The 20701-nt window shown below is 49.3% G+C and overlaps 2 protein-coding genes across 2 annotated transcripts; one reads left to right on the top strand and one right to left on the bottom strand.

Moving 5' to 3' along the window:
* Positions 1–1766: 1766 nt before the first annotated feature.
* Positions 1767–11855, top strand: LOC106841792 (cystatin-13-like). The gene is made up of 3 exons (XM_014857980.3): positions 1767–1994; positions 6093–6206; positions 11772–11855. Exons 1-3 carry the CDS (start codon positions 1767–1769, stop codon positions 11853–11855), a joined length of 426 nt encoding a protein of 141 aa, XP_014713466.1.
* A 5456-nt stretch (positions 11856–17311) lies between these two features.
* On the bottom strand, positions 17312–20454 carry LOC106841779 (cystatin-9-like). Its single transcript, XM_014857965.3, has 3 exons — positions 20116–20454; positions 18475–18588; positions 17312–17603 (listed from the first exon to the last, which is right to left on the bottom strand). Exons 1-3 carry the CDS (start codon positions 20377–20379, stop codon positions 17514–17516), a joined length of 468 nt encoding a protein of 155 aa, XP_014713451.3. The 5' UTR covers positions 20380–20454; the 3' UTR covers positions 17312–17513.
* Between the last annotated feature and the right edge of the window lie 247 nt (positions 20455–20701).

Below are 20701 nucleotides of genomic sequence, written 5' to 3'. Positions count from 1 at the left end.
GAAGGCAGAAGCACCCCTGAGCTCAGGCCCCACTGACACCCTGAGTGTGCTGGAGTTGGAGAGTGGCCCACGAGCTGGGAGCTGGCTGGAGCTCAGGAAGGAGAAAGCTACCACTTGAGGGCCAGGACAGCCAGCTCAAGCCTCAGCAAGGAGGAATGCAGTGAAGAGCTTGGGTCTGAGGTGGGTCTGAGGTGTAGCTGTGCCAGGTGGGAAATGACTGTGATGCCAGGGGGGACTCCAAGTGTTTTCTGGGCAACTGACTCCAGAGATCATGGAGCAGAGAGCCTCAGGCCAAAGTTGGCTGATCGAATCCCGCGTGTATCAAATCAATGTAAACCATCAGAGAGAAGCTGGGTAACAAGAAGGAGCAGGTTAATATGATTAAGATGCAGGACAAGTGAGGCAGAGACAGCCCCCGGGCATGGGACATTCTCTCTGTAGCACCCTCCATGCTGATGGGGGTTATAGGGCCCACGGCGGAGGTTTGAGCAAAGAGGTCCAACAAGTCAGTAAACACACTGGGAAATCTACCTGGCACAGCTGGGTGTGCTGATCAGCCTCCCGCGCAGCCAAGGGCTTGGTTTGCGTTCCTGGGAGGGCACACTGCACCGAATGGGCTCCCGGTGGGCGGCTGCACTCACCCCTCATGGCCATGCTGTGCTGCATCTGTCTTATGTCTATTTAGTGCCTGAGGAAGATGAGGTGTCTCTTGGGTTTGCCGTCACATTCTATTTCAACTTAGATGTGCTGTCCTTATTGCTTATCTGGAATGAACACAGCATAAGGATTCTGCCTTCATCTCTCAAGCTATCCACCTACTCATGATCCACACCTAACACGTTCACTGTTGAGCCCAGGTCTCACAACTGCATCCTGACTCATCTTCTATAGTAGCATGGCATCTTCTCAAAAAGCAGATGCATATTACAAGCTGTGATCTATGCGTACACACTCGTTAGACTGTGGGGGTCTGAAGGTACACGTCAGGGCAGGCAATGAGGTAAAGCTCCCACGCCTAATCAAGCGACTGAGACGTTTACTCGACCTTGGTGTGCATCCCATTTTCCTCGTATGGAGGGGGTTACTTGTTATGCTGCCGCATGGGAAGCCCTGATTACAGGGCCTGGCAAGACTCAATGATGCTCAATAAACAGATCCCAGGGCAGTTACTGAGTCTGACTAGAAAGAGGGGAGATGCAGGGCACAGTGTCGAGGCCAGTACAAAGCTTAGCTGAGGATTTCACATCGGAAAGGAAACAAACAAGGTGAGCGTTGAGACCTGCACTCTCCCTGTGGCAGCGTGTCTGCTGTCTGTGCCTGTCTCTGTACACAGACCTGCTACAATAGACGAGTCTATTGGACAAGGGTACCACAAGGCCTTCACGGGGTGTACAGGGAGCTCGTGGACAAAGAGATAGGGGTCGCCTGGCAGGGAAGAAATGGGTGTGTGTGTGTGCATGTGTGTGCATGCGTGTGCACCTCCTGCTTGTGAGTGCACTGAGGTACACATTCTTTCAGAAAAGAAACAGCCAGGATGGGAAGTAGACTGAATTGTGACTGCAGATTTCTTGTGTGGCTTCTTTTTGGGGAAGGAGAGAAAGAAGCCCGTAAAAGATGATGTTAACAGAAGGTCTCTCCTTTTCACCCGCAGCAGCAGTGCCAGGAGGACTGGGGCGCAGAGGCAGAGAGGCAAGCCCAGCCCACACTCCCCCGCAGCCCTGGAAGGACAGAAGGGACTCTGCCTGTGTCCACTTGGCTGAGGCGCCATGGCCAGGCTCTGCCTGAGCTTGCTGCTCCTGGTGGCCGTTGTGGCCCTTGTGTCCAGAGGCGTCCACACCTGGGGCTCGCCAAAGGTGGTGCGAGAATTCCAAGACATCCCAGAATCCTACGTGTACGTGCAGCAGGCGCTGTGGTTCGCCATGAAAAAGTACAACCAGGCCAGCAGAGACAAGTACAGCTACAAGGTGGTGAAGGTTCTCAAATCCCAGGAGCAGGTCCGTGAGCGCTCGCTCTTTGCTCGTTCTCCCCATGTGTGTGGTCGTGGTGGGCCCATTGTCCATGGACGGCTGCTGAGATGGGGCAGCGGGAGACAGCTGAGAATGCCTTTAGCCGAGATGTATTAATTTTATTTTAAAGGTTTTTGCAGAAAAATTAGTTATACTTCATCCTTTATTATCTGGGATGAAATATAACATATCCATTAAAATAACTTAAAATTGGTTATAGTCACATCAGAAAGCATAGGTGAGAGCCCAGAAGGGGTCAAGCTTGAAGGGGCCAAGTTTAGGACAATTTTGAGTTGATATCATCAAAATGAGTCATGACAGGGATGGATTATAACACACAAACAAGCAAAGAACCAGCCAGTCGAGCTTCACTGAGAAAACGAACAAGGGAGAAGGGAAGGCTCTCCCTATTCCTCCTATGGACGTAAAAGAACGTGTAACTAGAAAGTCACCTTTTCAACCCCATGGTAAAAACTAATTCAGGTACAGATCATTGATGAATCCTACCACCACTGGGTGAGAGAGTGTTGGCAAACAAATTGCTCAGGACTTACTTATTAATTAATTACAATGGGGAAAAATACCCTTAAAATCAAGAAATCTGGTGAAGGCCTTGTTCACCAAATGCATGTTAAAATAAATTGGTAATAATTTGTTGTCAATAATTGTGAATGTTGTCAATAAACTGACATCATCTGTTGCTAATGTGACGCCGCTGAAAGGACACATCATCGCCTGGGTATGGTATTCTTGCCTAAAATGCTTACCCTGAAGGTAATCATGAGGAACAATTAGACAGATCCTTAACATGGGGCATTTTATAAGACCACTTAAAAATGTCAATGTCAGGAAAGATATGAAAAAAGCAGGAAAACTGTTCTCAACTAAAGGAGACAAGAAACATGACAATAAATGTCGTGTCGTCCTGTATTATCTCTTAGATTTAGAGAAAATGATAAAGGAAGTTATTAGGGCAGTTGGAGGGGTTAGAAGGCCAGCAGCATATTTCCTGAGGAAGCTGATGGTCCTGCGGCTGTGTGGGAGCCCGACAAAAGAAGCAGCAGGTGCGTTGAGCACCAGGGGTCAGGCGATCTGGCTGGAGTCTGAGGAAGGAAAGGGAGGGTGGCAGAAGGGGAGCCAGGGCTTCCCTGGCCCCAGTTTGTGGTGACATTGGCCCGACACAAGAGCAGGGACACGTCTTCCGCTCCTCTTCCTCCTTCATTAGCTCCGTCTCCTTCCGCCATCTTCCCCTTAACCTTTACAGTCCGTCCCTCCAGGTCACGAGCCAAGCTGCCCTAGTTTCCTGCTGTCTTATGTGGTCAGGAGAGAAGGTTTAATCGGTGGCTTTATCCTGCGTGAGGCTGGGACACCTGGCTCCTCAGCCATCTTCCACACGCTGGGACATGGGCTCCCTTTCGCTCTTTTGTGTGGTCCTGGTTATGCTGTTTGTGTTTCTTGGGCCGGGACACCTCATGAATATTGATGGCCTCGGCATCCATTTGTGTTTAGTACCTGTCCTTAGTGAAGTCTGCACCTTTCCAGAACTATTCTGCTGTCTTGGACTTCTCTTGCTTTCCCACTTACACAAATGGAAGTAGATGGTTCTGTTCATAGGTAGATATTTAATAATAAAACAAACCAAATACTCATGTTATCTTAAAAATTATATACCATTTTCTATTATGTGCTTTTTTTTTCATGAATGTGCATGTTATTTCTCAGTTCACTGTAAGCTCTTGAATGTGGCTAAGAATTCAAAAAAGTCAGATAGAAACTCGTTCAAAAGAGGCTAGAACAGAGGTAATTAAAATTCCCTGGCACGTCAGCTACGTACCCCTGGAAAATATATTGAAGAAAGAGGCAAGAAAAAATGCACCCTCCCAAACAAAAATAACTGAAGACAAAGCAAAAGCAAAAAGAAAAATGCTGGATGACAATTTGGATTAAATTTAACAACATAGACACAGGTCCTATATAAAGAAAATGGCTATGTCTTATTAGATGATTTCAGTTAAAAGTGTAAAGATCTGTTTCAGTTGGCCAATTACAGCCTGAGGCCAAATCTGGCCTGCTGCCTATTTTTGTGTGCCCCCTGAACTAAGAGTGGTTATAAGAAATGAAAAGAATAGTTTGTGACATTTGAAAAGGACATAAAATTCAAATTTCAGTATCTGTAAATAGAACACTGCCACGTACTTTGTTGAGTATGGTCTGGGGCTGCTTTTGCACTGCAATGACAAGATGACATGCTCGGCAAAGCCTAAAATCTTCACTCTCCGGCCTTTCAAGGAAGAGTTTGCAGCCACCTGCGGTAGCTCACAGTGGACTGAAGTTCTGCTGCAGATTTCGCGCAGCGTGGATGCTGGTAAAAACGAGCACTGGCAGTAGGCTAGGGCCACAGCTGACAATTATACAAAGTTTACTTTGTGCCAGATTCAGTTGTTTTTCATATGCTCACCAATTCAGGTCTCACAACTCGTTAAGTAGGAACCACTTTCTTCCACTTTACAGAGGAGGAAATAGGCACAGAGAGGTGTAGTAACTTAGTTCACACAGCTACTAAGTAGAAGCACCAAGATTTAAACCTGGGCCACCTGCTCTGAGTCGGCACATGTGGCTCCCTCTTTATGATGCCAGTGGAGTGGAGGCGGGACAGTGCAGCCAAAGGGGAGGGAGAGGGTGTCACAGAAGGTGAGGAGAGTCCGGGGGGGCCTGTCTGTGAAAGGGGGGAGGGGCTGCCTCAGCAGCCAGGACCCCCATATGCCTCCCCTTCCTGGGCAATCTGGGGTCAGGTTAGAGCGGGCAGTCAGGTGACGGCTGTTGAATCTGATTTAGAGGAGTCTGTTTGTATGGTGATTATAACTCGGAGAACTATTACTCAGGTAGGAAGCTGCGGTTCTCAGCCGGCGTGGGTTTCCTCGCCAGGGGACTTTTGGCAATACCTGGAGGCATTTTGGGTCATCACAACTGAAGGGGCTGCTCCTGACATCTAGGGGCAGAGGGCAGGGATGCTGCTAAGCCTGCTACAGCTCACAGGACGGCCTCCACCACTAAGAACTATCCAGCCCGTGTCAACGGTGCCGAGGTTGAGAAACCTGATATCCAGTTGTAAAGTACTAGGAGTATGTTTGGAAGTTGCTGAGTTAAAAAAATGAAAGTGAACACTCATTTTCTTGCATTTCCAACCTGACTCACCCTGAAGGCGCCACCAAAAGTGGTTTGCTCTGTCCTTCCCGACATTTTCTATACACTTACATGCATAGCTGAAAATTTTAAAAGTGTATTTTATATTCACGAAATCATACTTAGATCTCTGCCTACCACACCCATTTTGTTCAATGCCCAGGCAACTTTTCTAGAATTTCCAAAATTTTTCTATGTTTTCTGAATATCACTTATTCTCCTGGGGTCAGTTATTGTGTTTAACTTGGTCATTCCCTGTGATATGTTTTTTCCCCCTAATTCTTGTAAACCTTGTTTTCTTGTTGTTCACTTTTCAATGATAAAAGTCTGCCTTTGCCATCATGCATCTCCTTCTCCCCACCAGGCCCTCTTCGAATAAAGGGCTGACGGTGGGCTGTGCACGGGAGGGGAGGATGCCTGGAAATGAAGGATTTTGGAGAGTGTTTCACGTGGAATGAGGTGTGGTTTACTAAACCCGGCAAAGCACGGGGGCTTGAGAGAAGCCACACCCTCTAGGCCACTTTCAGCTCTGGGATGTCCCCTTCCCTCAATATCTATTCACCAGCTATGAAGATACTGCAGCATCTGCTGTTTATCCCCCAAGCTCCAAAAATCAGAGCATTAGCTTTCCCAGGAAAACATTTTTGGGGAATAGTTTTCTCACTTTATCTCGAGGACATTTGCCATTAATTTAAAATTAAGTACCAGGATGAGAGAGACACAGAGAAACAGAGACAGAAAGATATCAAGGTAAACCCCCAAACCCCAAAACTTCTGGCAAGGAAACTATGGGGGAGAGGCTCATTGACCCTCAGCAGGCAACAGCATGTTTATCGATCAGAGATGACAATTGATACCGTGTATCCTTTTATGACATCTAATTTTTAAATCGCTCATTGACAGGTCACAGATAGTTTGGACTACTTTCTTGAAGTCAAAATTGCCCGAACAATGTGCAAGAAAATTGCAGGAGAAAGTGAAAACTGCTTATTGCAACAGGATCCCAAAATGCAAAAGGTATGTGGCCGATCTGAGAAGTGGTGGCCTGGTTGGGTTTGTGCCTGACAGAGAAAGCTGTTGGGACCAGCCCTGCTCCGATTCTTGTTTCCTTTGTAAACCATATTCTAATCATACTCAGGACTGAAGATGGCCAGGCTCCCGACCTAGAGCACTGTTTTTATTATCTATTGCTGATACCACCTTCCCCCTACCCCTACCAACACACACGTGTGCTTGCACACACACACATATGCACGCACACACACTTAGTGGCTTAAAGCAGCACTGTTTATTATTTCTAATATTATTTCTCACTATTCTGCAGTCTGGGCTGGGTTCTGCCAGACAACTATTCTGCCCTCTGTGGTGTGTGCTGGGGCAGGAATATTGCAGGTGGCTGCTCTATTCAAATGTTTGGTGTCTTAGCTGGGATGGCTGACACAGTTGGGGGAATTGGCTGGGCATCTTTCTCACTCTGCTCAGGTACTTTCCACGGGGCAAACGTGGAGAGTGACCAGTCTTCCTGGTTGGTCCAGGACTAAGAGCTTTCCTGGAATGGGAGACTTTCCGTGCTAAAACCAGTGAAATCCTGGGAAAACTGGGATGAAATAGTCGTCCTGCACTTGGGCTTCCTTACAGCATTGTGGTCCCGAGGGAGTAGCCCTTCTAAGCAGAAGCTACCTCCAGTTTTCCTTAGGCCTTGGCTTGGAAGTCAGAGAACATCCCTTTTGCTCCATTGTTTTGGTCAAAGCAGGTCACAAGGCCCAGTTTCAAGGGGAAGCCAGAGGTTCTCCTCTCCACGGGCAGAGCATCATGCACGTACTGGCAGGAAAGGAACTAGGGGCAGCCATCTTGGTGGACTGCTTACACTGGGCCCAATCTGCTGGAGCTGCTTGCCCAGTAGGGAGTATGGCATGACAGACTCTGCAGGCTTGTGATTGCTTTGCAGCCAGAAAAGCCCCACGAAACTTTTCTTGGCTGGTTCCACTAGTCCAGCTGCTGTATGGAAGGCCTGGGAGGCTTTGGGACAGTTCCAAGACTCCTAGCCCAATGGCCCCATATGCCCATTACAGTCTCACATGTTAAATTTTCTGCTTTTTCATGTCACCACTGAGGAACAGTTCCAGCTGGGTCTGGGTGTAGCCAGGCCTCATGCCTGGATGGGCACTATCATGAAAGGGTCAGATCATTTCTCAGCCGTAATGGGAAATTTTCCTTATTCTCATCATATTGGATTAACAAGAACATTTGGATTTAAATTTAATCTTCTTAAGTGTACATAAATATTTTCTAAAAATATATTCTCATAAAAATATAAGCGATAAGGGTCTCATAATTCTATCCCCTCCCTAGGAGTTTGGGATCATTTGTGTGAATATATCCAAGATAATTTTACTATAAATTCATAAAAATAACCTTTCTTCTCTTTCATTTTAACAACTGCTGATGTATATATGTATTTTTTCACCTTTTCAAATTTTCTTGGTGATATTTTCATAGACATTATTTCCAATTTTTATTTTTCATAAACAAAGTTGTGTGTATATATATATCGTGTATTTTTTTGCCTATTTAGTATATTCCTAAAGCTGGCACAAGACATGGCTAGGCATAAATAATGACAGATTAGTGGTTGCTGAAAATTGCCCAGACACACTCAAATAAAAATTATCTACGGGGGCTGGCGCCGTGGCCAAGTGGTTAAGTTTGTGCACTCCGCTGCGGCGGCCCAGGGTTTTTCTGGTTCGGATCCTGGGCGCGGACATGACACCACTCTTCAGGCCATGCTGAGGTGGCGTCCCACATGCCACAACTAGAAGGACCCACAACTAAAATATACAACTATGTACTGGGGGGATTTGGGGAGAAAGAGCAGAAAGAAAAAAAAAAAAAAGAAGATTGGCAACAGTTGTTAGCTCAGCTGCCAATCTTTAAAAAAAAAAATCATCTTCATATTCTTATGCATAGTAGGCACCACAGCAGGATGCCAAAATGCAAGTAGATGGCTATATCTAGAGAATGGACTCTTTTCGTAAACTATCAGAAATCATTTTCAATTACATAAGATTTCAAAAATTCAGGTAGGCACTAAGAATGATGTATCAAATACTCATGCACCTGCCACATAGATTTTATAATAGTTATCATTTTATCACATTAATTTTAATTATTTATTTTAACAGGTAAAATGTTACACGTTCATTTCACTTCCCCCTCAAAGATACCCACTCTCCTAAAATTAATGAGTAGTGTTACTACCCATTTTTTAAAACTTTTATCTATATATGCAAAGTTTTGAGTATTTTTCAAAATTTACACAAATTTTGGAACTTTGTGTTTTGTATTTAACAATATTTTATGAGATTTATTCATATTGGTAAAATCTTCTATTATTTATTTATCCCAAATTATTTCTTGGGCCAGTTGATGTATATAGAAATGGGCTAAACTTTTTTTTTACTGTATATTAAGCTTTTATGTATTTCATCATATTTAACCATTTCCCTGTTTTGGACAATCATGGTTGTTTTAAATTTTTAACAACAATGCTCCAGTGAAAGTCCTGACACATGCTGACTGACCAGGGGCAGGAATCTCCCCAGGGATGATGTTGGGAGCTGCAGTATTGGGAGCATGTGCAACTTCAATTTTAGTGTGTGTCGTAGGCCATATGTGATGCGCAACTCAACTGTGCTCTCCAAAGTGGTTGAAGCAGCATACCTTTCATCAGTGCCGTGTGCCATCGTTCATTTCCCCCCAACCTTTCCAGCACTTGTGGTTATGAGTCTTAAATTTTTCTAGTCTGATGTATGTGAAATGTTACCTCCTCATTATTTCACTTTTCATCTCCATTTGTAGTAAGGTTGAGCTGTTTTAATGTTACTAGTGGTCACTCAGGTTTTCACTTCTAGGATTTGCTTTTTAATGTCCTTTTCTCAGGAGCAATCAGAGGGACCCTGTCAGGTGCCTCAGGTGGAGGAATACAGCCAACCGACTATAACCCCCTTACCCGCTCTCTTCTCCCAACCTCCCACTTTCCTGCCTCTATCTCCCTTTGGCCAAACCCAACTAGAAGCCAGAGGGTGCTTACTGATGCAGTCTATAAAGATCAGAGGGCAAAGGTGCCCATTGTCACAGTACATAGAGGTCAGAGGGTGAGGATGCCCACTGGCACAGCCCATAGAAGTCAGAGGGCAAGAGTGGCCATTGCCAAAACCCATAGAGTTCAGAGGCTACTGACACCCATTGGCACAGCCCATAGAGGTCATTGGTCTTCCAAGATGTACTGGGTAAAGATAAGAGGAGTGGAGACCTGGAGGGACAAATGGAGAAAACCCAGGAAAGGGGCAGGGGTGGAGACAGCAAGATCAGTTTGAGTCTATGAGGAGACTATTGGAATAGCTCAGATGAGAGATAATGTTGGTTAGGATGGTAGAGGTGCTCAGTCCTGGAAGTCTGTGAAAGGTTTGGTCAGAATTTGCTGATGGATTGGCCATGGAGTGTGAGAGGAAAGTTAAGGATGACTTTAAGGTTTCTGGAGTTCCGAAGCAGTTGGCTTTCTTGGTTTCCTCTTATGCTTTCATCCTCTATATGGAGTACTTGGCATTCTATAGACTTCCATTACCTTGTTTGCATTGACTTATCACGTGAGGTTCCTCCCTGTCTTTGCCCTTGCGTGGGGTCCTTCCCTGTTTCATAGAGCATCCACAGACTTGATCTTCTCTCTTTTCTTTAGCTATTTATTGAGATTTAGAAAGAAAAAAGGGTAAATGTCTGAGCACCTTGGAAAATAAATTCTAAAACTTGATGTTATTTTAAAAAGCTATTGGCCTGATTCATTTAATGTAGAAAATTTGGAAATATTCAAAAGTATTAAGTAGCTTAAATCCATTATAAATACCCTTATGTAAAGTTTACCACTGTCAATATATTGTTATATATCCTAGTTTTTTCTGTATTTTATATTATTTGTATTTTTATGTAGTTGGGATCATATGGCGCACTGTTCCATAATCTATATTTTCATTTAATAATAACCTCTAAGGATTTCTGAAATAGTACAGTTATTTGGGAGTGTCATATAATGAAACTATTGGATTTCATTTAATGGTGTTTCCACATTTTATTTAGCCAATCCCCAAGAATTAAGGTTTTTCTAATTTTTGCCTATTATAAGCAATGTTTTAATGAATATTCTTCTCTATTCTATTTGTGTGCATATCTGATTTTTTTTCTTTTAAAGATTGGCACCTGGGCTAACAACTGTTGCCAATCTTTTTTTTTTTCTGCTTTATCTCCCCAAACCCCGCCCTGTACACAGTTGTATATCTTAGTTGCAGGTCCTTCTAGTTGTGGGATGTGGGACACCGCCTCAACGTGGCCTGACGAGCGGTGCCATGTCCGCGCCCAGGATCCGAACCCTGGGCCCCCGCAGCGGAGTGTGCGAACTTAACCACTTGGCCACAGAGCCGGCCCCTGTATATCTGATTTTTGTTTCCTTGTAGGCAAAGTTCCCAGAAGTTGAATTACTTGTTCAATATTTTTTCGTCTCTTAAAGATTTTTAATACACATTGCTAAAATGTCCTCTAGGATTGACCTTGATAATTGGATTTGCATTCCTCTGTTTGTTGATTGGTTCCTGCCTGCCTTGGCTGATCTAGAAGTTAAGCAATCAGCTAACTCTCTGATAAGCCTACTCTCTCTTCTCCCCACCACTGCCATGAACCAGCTCACCCCATCCTGAACTCACCTCCAACCTGGACGCCCTTCTGGCCTGGACGTCCTTCCAGCCTGGCCTCAGTCCTTCAGTGGCCTGTCTGGGTGGTGGGTAGCTTGATCCTATTTTCTCCCTCAATCTGATCCCTCAGTCTTTGTTTCTTATGCAACTTCAGTTCTATTTGATGCTGCCATTCACATTTCCATTGATGTAATGGAAGTATTCCTACTTTAGACTTTTATTCTGACTGAGTGAAGATTTTAGGAGAGAAAGGAGGGACACTGTGAACTCCCCCCAGACTGTCACCCTGAAGTCCTGCTCATTCTGTAGGCCCTGGGAAGAGTCTTCTCTCAGCTCCCCAGCTACAAGCTTTTCTTCGTAGTCTTTGGCCAGACTTTGACCCCCCTCCCCAAGCCGTGAGGACCCTGAACTATTCTTGTTGTGTTGCCTCCCCTGGGAAGGACCCACTGGGCCCTCCATGCAGCTTGGGATCTGTGTGGGCTGCAGGGAAGTCGGCACGGCTGAATGAGGGCCAGAGCTGGAGAGGAGGATTTCTGGATGATGACCAGTTCCTGGGCTCTGGCCCTTGCTCTCTTGGAGTGAAAGGAGCTGTGTCCATGATGGCTTCCGATCACAGGGAGGTGAACTGACAGGGGTCCATCCTGGTGAGCGAGGCTGGCTCCTCCACCATCGGGTCCCAGGTCAGCAGCTCCAGAGACTGCGGGGGCATGGCTGGCTCAGACCACCTTTCAGCCTGCCTGAAGCCAAATCCCAGCACCTGGAAATAGGAACTTCTGTTTTGTTGATTTTTGTTTTTCATTTTTCTTTCTTTCAAGCTGATTATTATTATTTTTGTCTCTTTTAGATGTTTCTTTGCACCTTTATTGTTGCATCAAAACCCTGGAAATTTGAACTCAATATGCTGAAGAAACATTGCAAAGATGTCTAATTATCTTCTAGCACATTCCGCCACTCACACTTCCACTTTAAAAAAGAAGCAAAGACACTTGCAAAACATTTAAATGACACAGCTGACCCATTGACCTCATTTTGTGGCCGTTTGCTTTCTTACGTGTTCTTCAGGGGCTGGTGCTGAGAATGTGATGCCTTTGTGCAGTGCTGGGCAGCCCTTCCAGCTACTACCAGGGGCCATCTGCTCCCAGCAAATGGAAAAGAGTGTGAGCCTGTTTTCATATCTCATCAAACTCTGAGCACAAATTGCTTTTCACTGACAGCTCTTTAAAGAGAATTAACCGGATGACCCAGCTCTCAATTGCTTCAAGCTGCTGGGTAGTTTCTGCAAGGTTCTGGCTGCCTGGAGAGTGTCCAGTGTGGATTTCCACAGAAATCTCCCTGCCCAGGACTCCTGGGAAGACCCAGCCCAATGGCTTAGAAATGGTTTTAAACCCTAGATCCAATCTGGGATCATTCGGAGATGGGTCATTTGGAGATTTGTGTTGTCCTTTTGGTTTTGGATTGAGGCAGAAAAAATGCAATAGTGATGGTGTGTGGAGAGTGGGTTGCATTTGTGTGTGTGTAGGCACGCATGTGCATACAGTAAGAGATACTAGTTATCTAATGCTGCATGACTACCCACCCTGCCTTTAGTGGCTTAGGCAGTTTATTTATGTCTCTTGTGGTGTCTGCGGGCGGCTTGGCCAGGAGGCTCCAGACGTCATTTCTCGTGGGTTACACCCGGGTGTTGACTGTGCTGCCCTCATCTGAAGATTGCTTTGGCTCTGGAGCATCCGCTTCCCAGGCACTCATGCTCATGGCCATAGGTTGTTGTTGGCTGTTGACAGGCCTCTGTTCTCCTCCATGAGGCCTCTCCACAGGGCTGCTGTGTACTTGGTATGGTGGCTGGCTTCCTCCAGACAGAGTGTTCCGAGAGACCAACATGGAAGGCACAATGCCCTTTGTGACCTAGCTTCAGATCTCACACACCATCACCTCTTCCTATGTTATTGTTCACCCAGATTAGCTTTGGTTTGGTGTGGGAGGGGCCTCTACAAGGGTGTGAAGACCAGGAGACGAGGACCGGTGGAGGCCATCTTGGAAGCCGGCTACTCCAGTGTGTGTGTGTAGGGAGGCCTGAGATGATGAAGGGGGTTAACATGACCAGAAAGAGCCAGTTTTTGAGACCTGGATGTGGAAACTACAGCACCAGTGTGCAGGTGGAGGCCATCCAGGGAAATGTCAACAACAGCACAGGAGGAGGTTCCAATGGAGACATGTGAGAGGCGGGAAGCCCAGAGGCCACCCGGCTGACAGGCAGACGCTCCTGAGAGTTCTCCTCTGGGAGGGCCTACTGCAAGCACCTGAGCCTCTCTGCCTGGGGCTTTCTCTCCTCCTGCCAGGGGCAGACGGGGCTGCGGAGGGGCAGTGCTTCTGGGAGGAGCCCTCAGCCAATGGCAGATGTTGGAGGATGAATGGTGCAGCCTTCTGAGCCCCTGGGAGATCACACTGGGGTGCGTTCTGTTCTCCCAGTCTCTGAGATGAGCCCAGCGAGACAGAGCCCTCGGTGCCCACAGTGTTAATCTACTCACCATTATATGCTGCTTCCCTTCCCACTTCCCCGCTGCCCTTCTGGTGTTTTCTGGGATCGCTTCCAAATAAACCACTTGCACTTGGATTTTTGTCTCAAGGTCAGCTTCTAGAGGAAACAACCTCCTACTGGAGTCCAGGTCCACCCCGAGGGGCAGGGGGTGGCCGCCCTGGGGCTTGCCTGGGTGAGTCCAGGAGGCAGGGCACACTTTATCTGCACTTCCCTCGCCTTGGCCAGCAGCTGTGTCCTGGGAAAGACATTCCCTGGCCTCCTCCTCCTCTGTGTGCAGACTTCTGGGGACACTGGCAGGACAGTTCTTGTCACACTGCTTCCCCCCTCCCCTGGGATGGGGATCTATGCTGCCCCCGCAGCCCCAGCAGCCCACACCTCTCTGCGCATCTCTGCCCTTCAGCCCCCACCACTGTAGGGGCGCAGCTTGGGCAGCTGTCCTGCTCCATAGCTGGAGCTGGCTGGCCCCACCTGGGCCCGTGAGCAGCCTCTGGAGAAGGGCTTTCTCCTCTGAACCCTGACAGCGTGGCTGCACCTGGAGGGAGCCAGGGTGTTCACACACCCTGAGCTGGTTGCTTCCATCTTACCCATAATACCTGTTGCAAGCATTTGGGGCCAACTAGACTCTCCCGCCCACATCCAAGGTCAGCCGGTTAGTATTAACAGTGTGTTGGATCAAGTTCAACTCTTCAAAACTGCCTGGGCCCTTCTGAGGCATTGAGTCACTCAGGATGAAGAATCAGAGTCAACACAGCTCTATTGAATAATGAGGCTATTGAGTTTTATTTGCCCACAGTTGGTGAATTTTATGTGAGCGTGGAGGGGACTGGAACTTGTGGGCATATGGACTCTGAGACATCTCCAGTGTTGGCTCGTTCTCTTCCAAGTTTTGAAGGCTCATTAAATTGAAGCCTGTAGTCTTGGCCACCTGGTGGCCAGCAGCCCATGAAAACTTTCGTCCTGCCCCCAACCCTCCTCTGCAGAAACCTGCTGCTGAGATGACACAAGCGTTGGCTTTGCCACCATCAGGTTTTTTTTCTCCTTAGATAATGAAGAAATTTGAGGAAAAAAAAGGGGGAGAGTAAAAAATGCCCCTTCTTAGCAGGGCTTGTTCCTTTCCCAGGCTAGCCTAGGGCCAGGGAGAACCCAGAGTCCAGATCCCGTGGGACATACTAGGACCTGAGGGGCATCTGAGTTTTAGGAGCCAAAGTGGAGATTTGGAGTGTGGGGGAGTCGTGATGAGGAGCATGCATGGCAAGGACCGCTGACAGCTGGGGTGTGTCCCTGTGCACATCCCATGACAGCCCTTCTCGCCTGCCCCAAACCCCAGCCTCCTGTGTCTCCTTCCTCTGTGCCCCATGGAAGAGGCCTGGGCATTTGCAAAAGCCCAGCCAAGTCCTCCACCTTGTTGTTACTTTGTGTTCAGTGCTGTATTTATTGAGCCCCACGGCTGGGCCCTGACCCTGACACCTGGCAAAGCTGAGGAAAGTACCCACTGTGCCCTTGGCAAATGGGAAGTGGCCAGAGAGCAGAACACGGGGTAAGTACGCAGAGCACTTGACAAATGCAGCAGCTGTTTCTTCCACTGCCCCACTTGATTTCAGCTGCACGCCTTGAAGACCTGGAGTCTGAGGCTGATGGGTTAGCAGCTGGGAGGAAGCACAGGCACAGCCAGACTCACATTTCCGGAGAGACGGGGCTCCTGAGATGGAGCCACGGGCTGAGCCCCTCGCCCTTCCTGGGGTTTGGAGCCCGGCGATGCCTCTGACCGTGTGTTCACAGCCACCTCCTGCTTCTATCTCTGGCAGTGTGTTGCCCAAGGACACACCTCAGGGCCACAGTGAATTTCCAGAAACTTGCTTCCCTGATAATTCAACACACAGACTCCCGAAGAAGTGGCCCGGATCCCCCAGAGCCAGGCAGCCATGGGCAGGGCAGGAGGGACAGGTCTTCCCGTGAGAACAGGCCCTCAACCCGTCACTCACAAGACCGAGGACCGGGCACATGTCCTGTCCGTCACGGTGCTGGAGAGACAGTGGGAGCGGGACAAATCCCCACTTCCTGGAGACACCCTCTGCAGGGCAGAACCACAGACAAAGCCCGCGGCGGAATCTGAGTGAGGCAGGAATCAGGGTGACCCTGCCATGGGCAGTGCCTTGATACTCTGTCGTGGGCTCCCTCCCCAGCCCCAGGAGGTGGGATGAGCTCACAAAGGGTCCAGGGTCAAGTCTCCCCCATTGGCTGACCACACGGGAGACCCTTTCCTGGGAGATGCCTGAAAATGGCACCTGAGTGGAATGAGTGGGGTTGACTCCTAGAAAAACAGGGGAAGGACTCACAGTGGGTAAAAGGTGCCCTCTAACCTCCCTTCTGTTGAATGAATGGGAAGACCACCGGTGGGAGAAGACAGGAGGGTGGTGGGAGGGTCTTCCAGAAAAACCTGCTCAAACCTGGGACCAGGCAGACAGGGCCATGGGTCAATAACACAGCTGTGCTGATGCTAAGCGATGCGTGGCCAGCAGCGAGGATGCCCACGGCCATGCTCTCCCCTCAGCGTTGCCTGGAATCACACATTCCTGGGAAGCCCATCCAGGTCTCTCTTGAGGACACGTCCAGAAGATATCTAACAGCACACGTCCCGCCTGATTCCCTGAGGGAGGCCCCACCAGGCAGGCTTGGGTGCAGGTAGTTTATTTGGGAAGTGATCGCAGGAGGCACAGTGGGGAAGGGAGGCAGAAAAGGGAGGAAGTCAATATGGCTGTTGTCATGGGTCACCCCGCGGTCGCGGATTTTCTCCTACTGGGAAGTGTGAGAACCACATGGAACTTGCCTCTGACTGGCCTTCCTGAGGCTGGGAAGTGGGGCCTCCCCTCCACCCCTGCTGCCCTCCCCAGGCATGGAGTGTTGTCCTCAGGCTTACCTCTCCCCCTGTGCGGGTGGTCGCTGCTCTGCTGTTGGAGCTCCACTTGCACAGAGAAAGCCCTGAGCCGAACTGTGGGAGACGGGGATCTTGCGGTGGAGCAGGAACCTGCTGGTCCTGGGTCCCCTTGCTGCAGGGGCACTAAAGGGGCACCTAGTGGGGGAGCGAGGTAACTGGGCCCGAGGACCAAATCCTTACAAATTTACACACAGTTTATGTGTGTAAATACACTTTTATTGGAACACTCCCACTTCTGCTGTGTTCACACTGTCCATGGGGCCTACCATGGCAACACTGGGGAGTTGAGAAGGAGACCACATGGCCCACAAAGGCCAAGAGTCACCCTCCATCTCTTTAGAAAAAAAGTTTGTTGAATCCTGTTCTAGGAGATTTGAGCAGAGTCTCAATGGCATCTGCTACAACACCATCTCACAAATTTAATGGCCCATGAATCCTCTGGGAATTTGTGAAAATGCAGTCTCATTGTCCAAAGGTCAAGAGGCCTCAAGACTGTACATTTCTAAGAGGCTCCAGGAGATGCTGCTGCTGGACTGGTCTGTGAGTGGAAGCTGGAAGTCCCTCCTACATCCTCCCACTGGTCGTGGACCAGAGAATGTGTGTGAGCATGCCTCCAAGACAGGGGCCACATGTGTCCTGAGGGGCCTGAGGCCATGTTTGGGTCCATCCTGAACTGTGGGTTCCTTGCTGGGTCATGCTCATTGCACCTCTAGGGGTATAGGTCATCCCTCACGAGCCCTGAGACAGCAGCTCAGAAGCACCTGTGCTTCCAGGTTGTGCTGTCTGGAGCTGGCTCAGGAGGTCCAAGAAGGAAACAGGACCTCTCAACCGGGGCCCACCAGGCTGCCCTGCCAGGAAGACGCCATCAACTGCCCAGCTCCCTCCCTGAGGAAGATGCTGTACAAAGCCTCTTGAGATGCTGATGTTTAATGATCTACTCTACGTGATGAAAATGCACAAGGAGGAGTCTGCACATGGCCCAGCTGTGAGACCCCAGACACTTGCAAATCAAGAGAACAGAACCCAGTGTGCTCAACCACCGATGGGCCACCTGCTGGGAATTGCTGGAGTCCAGAAGGAGGCCAGTCTTAGGGCAGGAGAGGGTGTGGTCTCACTTAGTGGAACCCCTCCAGGCAGGTCTCATTCTGGAGATGGAAGGTTGTAATCCAGGGCTCAGTGCTGATGGTGAAGAAGCAGTGGATGGTCTGAGGGCACAAACAGGGAATGGAGAGTGGGTGCAGGAGTCTTGGGGAGCCTGTGGCTCCAGCTCTGAACAGCATCCATCCCAACCTTGCATTCCCGGGTGAGCAGCTGGGGGATGCAGGCTCTGGCCATCAGGGGCAGCCCCAGCTTGATTCCTGGATGATCCTGATCTGGATATCTCCTGACACCGGGGCACCTGTGTGATTCTCCCCTCGCCAGGCCTGTAGTCTCCAGGGGAACCCCCAGGCTGTCCCAGTGTGACCCATGGCCTGAGACCAGCAGTGAGATGCTCCCTCCCAGTGGGTGTTATCTCAAAGGGGCCCCTGACACTAGGTGGGCTTGTCCCAGAGCTGGGGTTCACCTCTCCTTATTCCCTGGAGCAGAAACTGCATACAGCAGGGCCACTCCTCAGCCTCCACCCCCTTGGGCTCTGGGCAGTGCCAGGGAGACCTGAAAGCTACCAAGTCAGCCAAAGGGGCTGTTCGCCACCCCTGGCATGTTTCTTCACCTAAAAGCAGGGAAGGGAGGTGGATGAAGACCAGAGAGGGGACATCTGTCCTCGGGCCTAGGAGACCTGAATCCAAGTACTCAGGACCAATCTGACACCAGTGTGGCCCAGGGTACAGGCAGCTAGAACGGGCTGAGTGGGCAGAGTCGGGATCTCTGAATGGCCAGGGGCCTACAGGTGGACCCCGGGGCTTGCCAGCCTGGCTAGGCTCCCTACTGCTGCACAAGCAGTGGACGGAGCAGGGCCTGTAGCTCCCTCACTCCTGTGTGTCCCTAGGAATGGCATTGTCATCTGCTTCACCCCCTCACTGCACCCCCATGCAGAGTCCACGGTTGTCACCTGAGGGAAGTAGATGTGTGTCTTACATTATTCAGCTCTGAGCTTTCTTCAAAGGGGCAGTTGTCAATATCTTCATCAAATTTCCCACACCTGGTTCTGCGAAGGTCCAGCTCCATGGAGAACGTCATCGTGTTCTCGTCCTGTGGTATGTAGAGACATCACAGTGGAAACACTCATCTTGGTCCCCTAAGAAGCTGCTAGTGTGGGTCCACGCAGTGTAGGGAGAGGCCCAAACGCTACTCCATTTGGGAGCTTGCCTCTGGGCCTGGAGTAAAGCCAAGCTTGGGGAGTTCAGAGCAAAGAAGCCTGTGGCCCATGGGGGCCCCTGGGTAGACACAGGCCAACTATCATTCACCATCAATATCACCCACCTGCAGCCCCACATCCCCAAATGCCCTCGTGAGACCCCACCTTCACTCTCAGCTCACTTCTGAAGCTACAACAGCATTCCCAGGGGACAGGTGCCAAGTCCCTGGGAGGGTGTTGGCTCTGCAAGAGTTTGCTGAGTAATCTCAGCCCAGGGAGAGGACGACTCATCTACTGCCCCACTGTCACAGCTTTCACTTGCCCGACAGCAGAAAAAAGCCATACAGTGCTACTGCACATGCACACATGCATGCACACACACACAATTGAGACAATGGCTTCAGTAAACCTCTTGTTCTGTTGCAAAGTGCGCTCTGAAATCTCCTGTACACTTCTCCACTCCATGTTGCTTCATCCATTCCATGCGCTCCCACTCCATCTCATCCATTATTCCCAAAATAGCAAAGTCACTCTGTGACTCCAGATCTAGAAAACCCAGGGCAGAGGTCCAGCCTGAGAGAGCTCGGGGCAGCTGACCTGGCCGAGACGCTGCCCACCAGTGCACACAGAGGTGTGACTCGGTGCAGGTTGGAGACGCCTTGCCCTTCTTTCAGGTTCTCGGTCCAGAGGTCCAGAGGGACTGTCCCCAACACGCACACATTCACAATCACATACACAAACTCACACAACTGGAAGCACTCCTTTATGAAAGTGTTTTCATCATTCACATCTGCAGCCCAGATGAAAATGGCATTCCTGGTTGCATCTGTCGAGATTCCGTTGCAAGGAGAACATTTTAGGATTAAGAACTATGGTCTGGGGCAGAGTGTGAAATTCCATCCATTCCCCCAGGTGGAGACCATGGGATGGAGCCCAGAGCACATGGAGGTCAGAGAAGAGGCCCTGCCCTCACAGCGGGACCTCAGGATGAGGGAGAGTCCTGTGCTCCTGACCCTCAACCCGCTCTCCCTCCGTCTCCCTTTCTCTCTCTCTCTCTCTCTCTGTTTTTCTAGTTATCTCTTTTTATGTCCTTCTCATTCTATCTCCTCCGACATTTCCTGTCTGCATTTTTTCTTGCTGGATATCTTCATGCCCTCACAGTCCATGTTTGGAAGTCATTCCTCAGTTAAACAATGTCATAAGCCTCAAAATGCATCATGCACGGGAGCAGACAGTCACTAAGGTTTTTTACATTTCCAATTTACTGCTTTTATAAAAACTGAAGTAACTGACCAGGTTGTATTTTCCCTGTATGTTATGAACTTCAGATAGTGAACAAGATCCCTTGATAGGACCCCCACCCCTAACCCTCACATAATAGCACGTGCAGGGAAGCAGGGCAGCGAGAAGTGGTCACCTACCTGCTCCCTCCAGGACTTCCGGATGCCCACCAGCCTGTAGGCATTCACGTCCTTGCTCTTCAGGTTGAACACATGTAAGGCATACTCCACGGTAGCTGGGAGGTAACTTTCCATGACTCTTTGGTCATCACTGACACTTTTCTCTTGGGAACTCCAGCCACGAGTCACCAGGAGCTGAGAACCTAAGAGAATCAGGAGCATGGTGCAGGGCAGAGCCCAGCTCTGCTGTCGGCGAGGCCCGGCTGCAGGCGCACAGGCCCCCATGGGCTTCGCTCTTCCCAGCTCAAGCTCCCACCAGAGCCTCCCTGGGACTGGTCCACTTATCTGCTCCGGGACAAGCGCCTCCCTCTGGGCCTCCTCTGTGCTATTACGCCCTGTCCTTCCCGCACGTGACCGTACGTCCTCCATCCAAAGCTGTTAAAATCATCTCCTGTCCGGGAGAGAGGGACAAGCCCCAAGCAGGACAGGTTTGGAAGGACCAGTGATGTGAGGGGTCCCCTGTAGCTGAATCACAGTCACAAGTGCTCCCTCAGCACCTCAATGGCGAGAGGAGACTTTATCTGGATGCCCCAGAGTTGGATGCCGA

Source organism: Equus asinus, chromosome 15 (genome assembly GCF_041296235.1).
Source record: "Equus asinus isolate D_3611 breed Donkey chromosome 15, EquAss-T2T_v2, whole genome shotgun sequence".
Classification (NCBI taxonomy): Eukaryota; Metazoa; Chordata; class Mammalia; order Perissodactyla; family Equidae; genus Equus; species Equus asinus.
The sequence above is the reverse complement of the archived record's forward strand: the minus strand, read 5'-3'. Positions and strand labels throughout refer to the sequence as shown.

Coding starts and splice junctions, on each gene's coding strand:
- LOC106841792 (XM_014857980.3), top strand. CDS start 1,767: ATGGCCAGGCTCTGCCTGAGCTTGCTGCTCCTGGTGGCCGTTGTGGCC. Junction 1,995..6,092: donor TTCTCAAATCCCAGGAGCAG/GTCCGTGAGCGC, acceptor GCTCATTGACAG/GTCACAGATAGTTTGGACTA. Junction 6,207..11,771: donor AGGATCCCAAAATGCAAAAG/GTATGTGGCCGA, acceptor TGTCTCTTTTAG/ATGTTTCTTTGCACCTTTAT.
- LOC106841779 (XM_014857965.3), bottom strand. CDS start 20,379: ATGGGGGCCTGTGCGCCTGCAGCCGGGCCTCGCCGACAGCAGAGCTGG. Junction 18,589..20,115: donor GGAAGTCCTGGAGGGAGCAG/GTAGGTGACCAC, acceptor TACATACCACAG/GACGAGAACACGATGACGTT. Junction 17,604..18,474: donor AAAGCTCAGAGCTGAATAAT/GTAAGACACACA, acceptor TTGTGCCCTCAG/ACCATCCACTGCTTCTTCAC.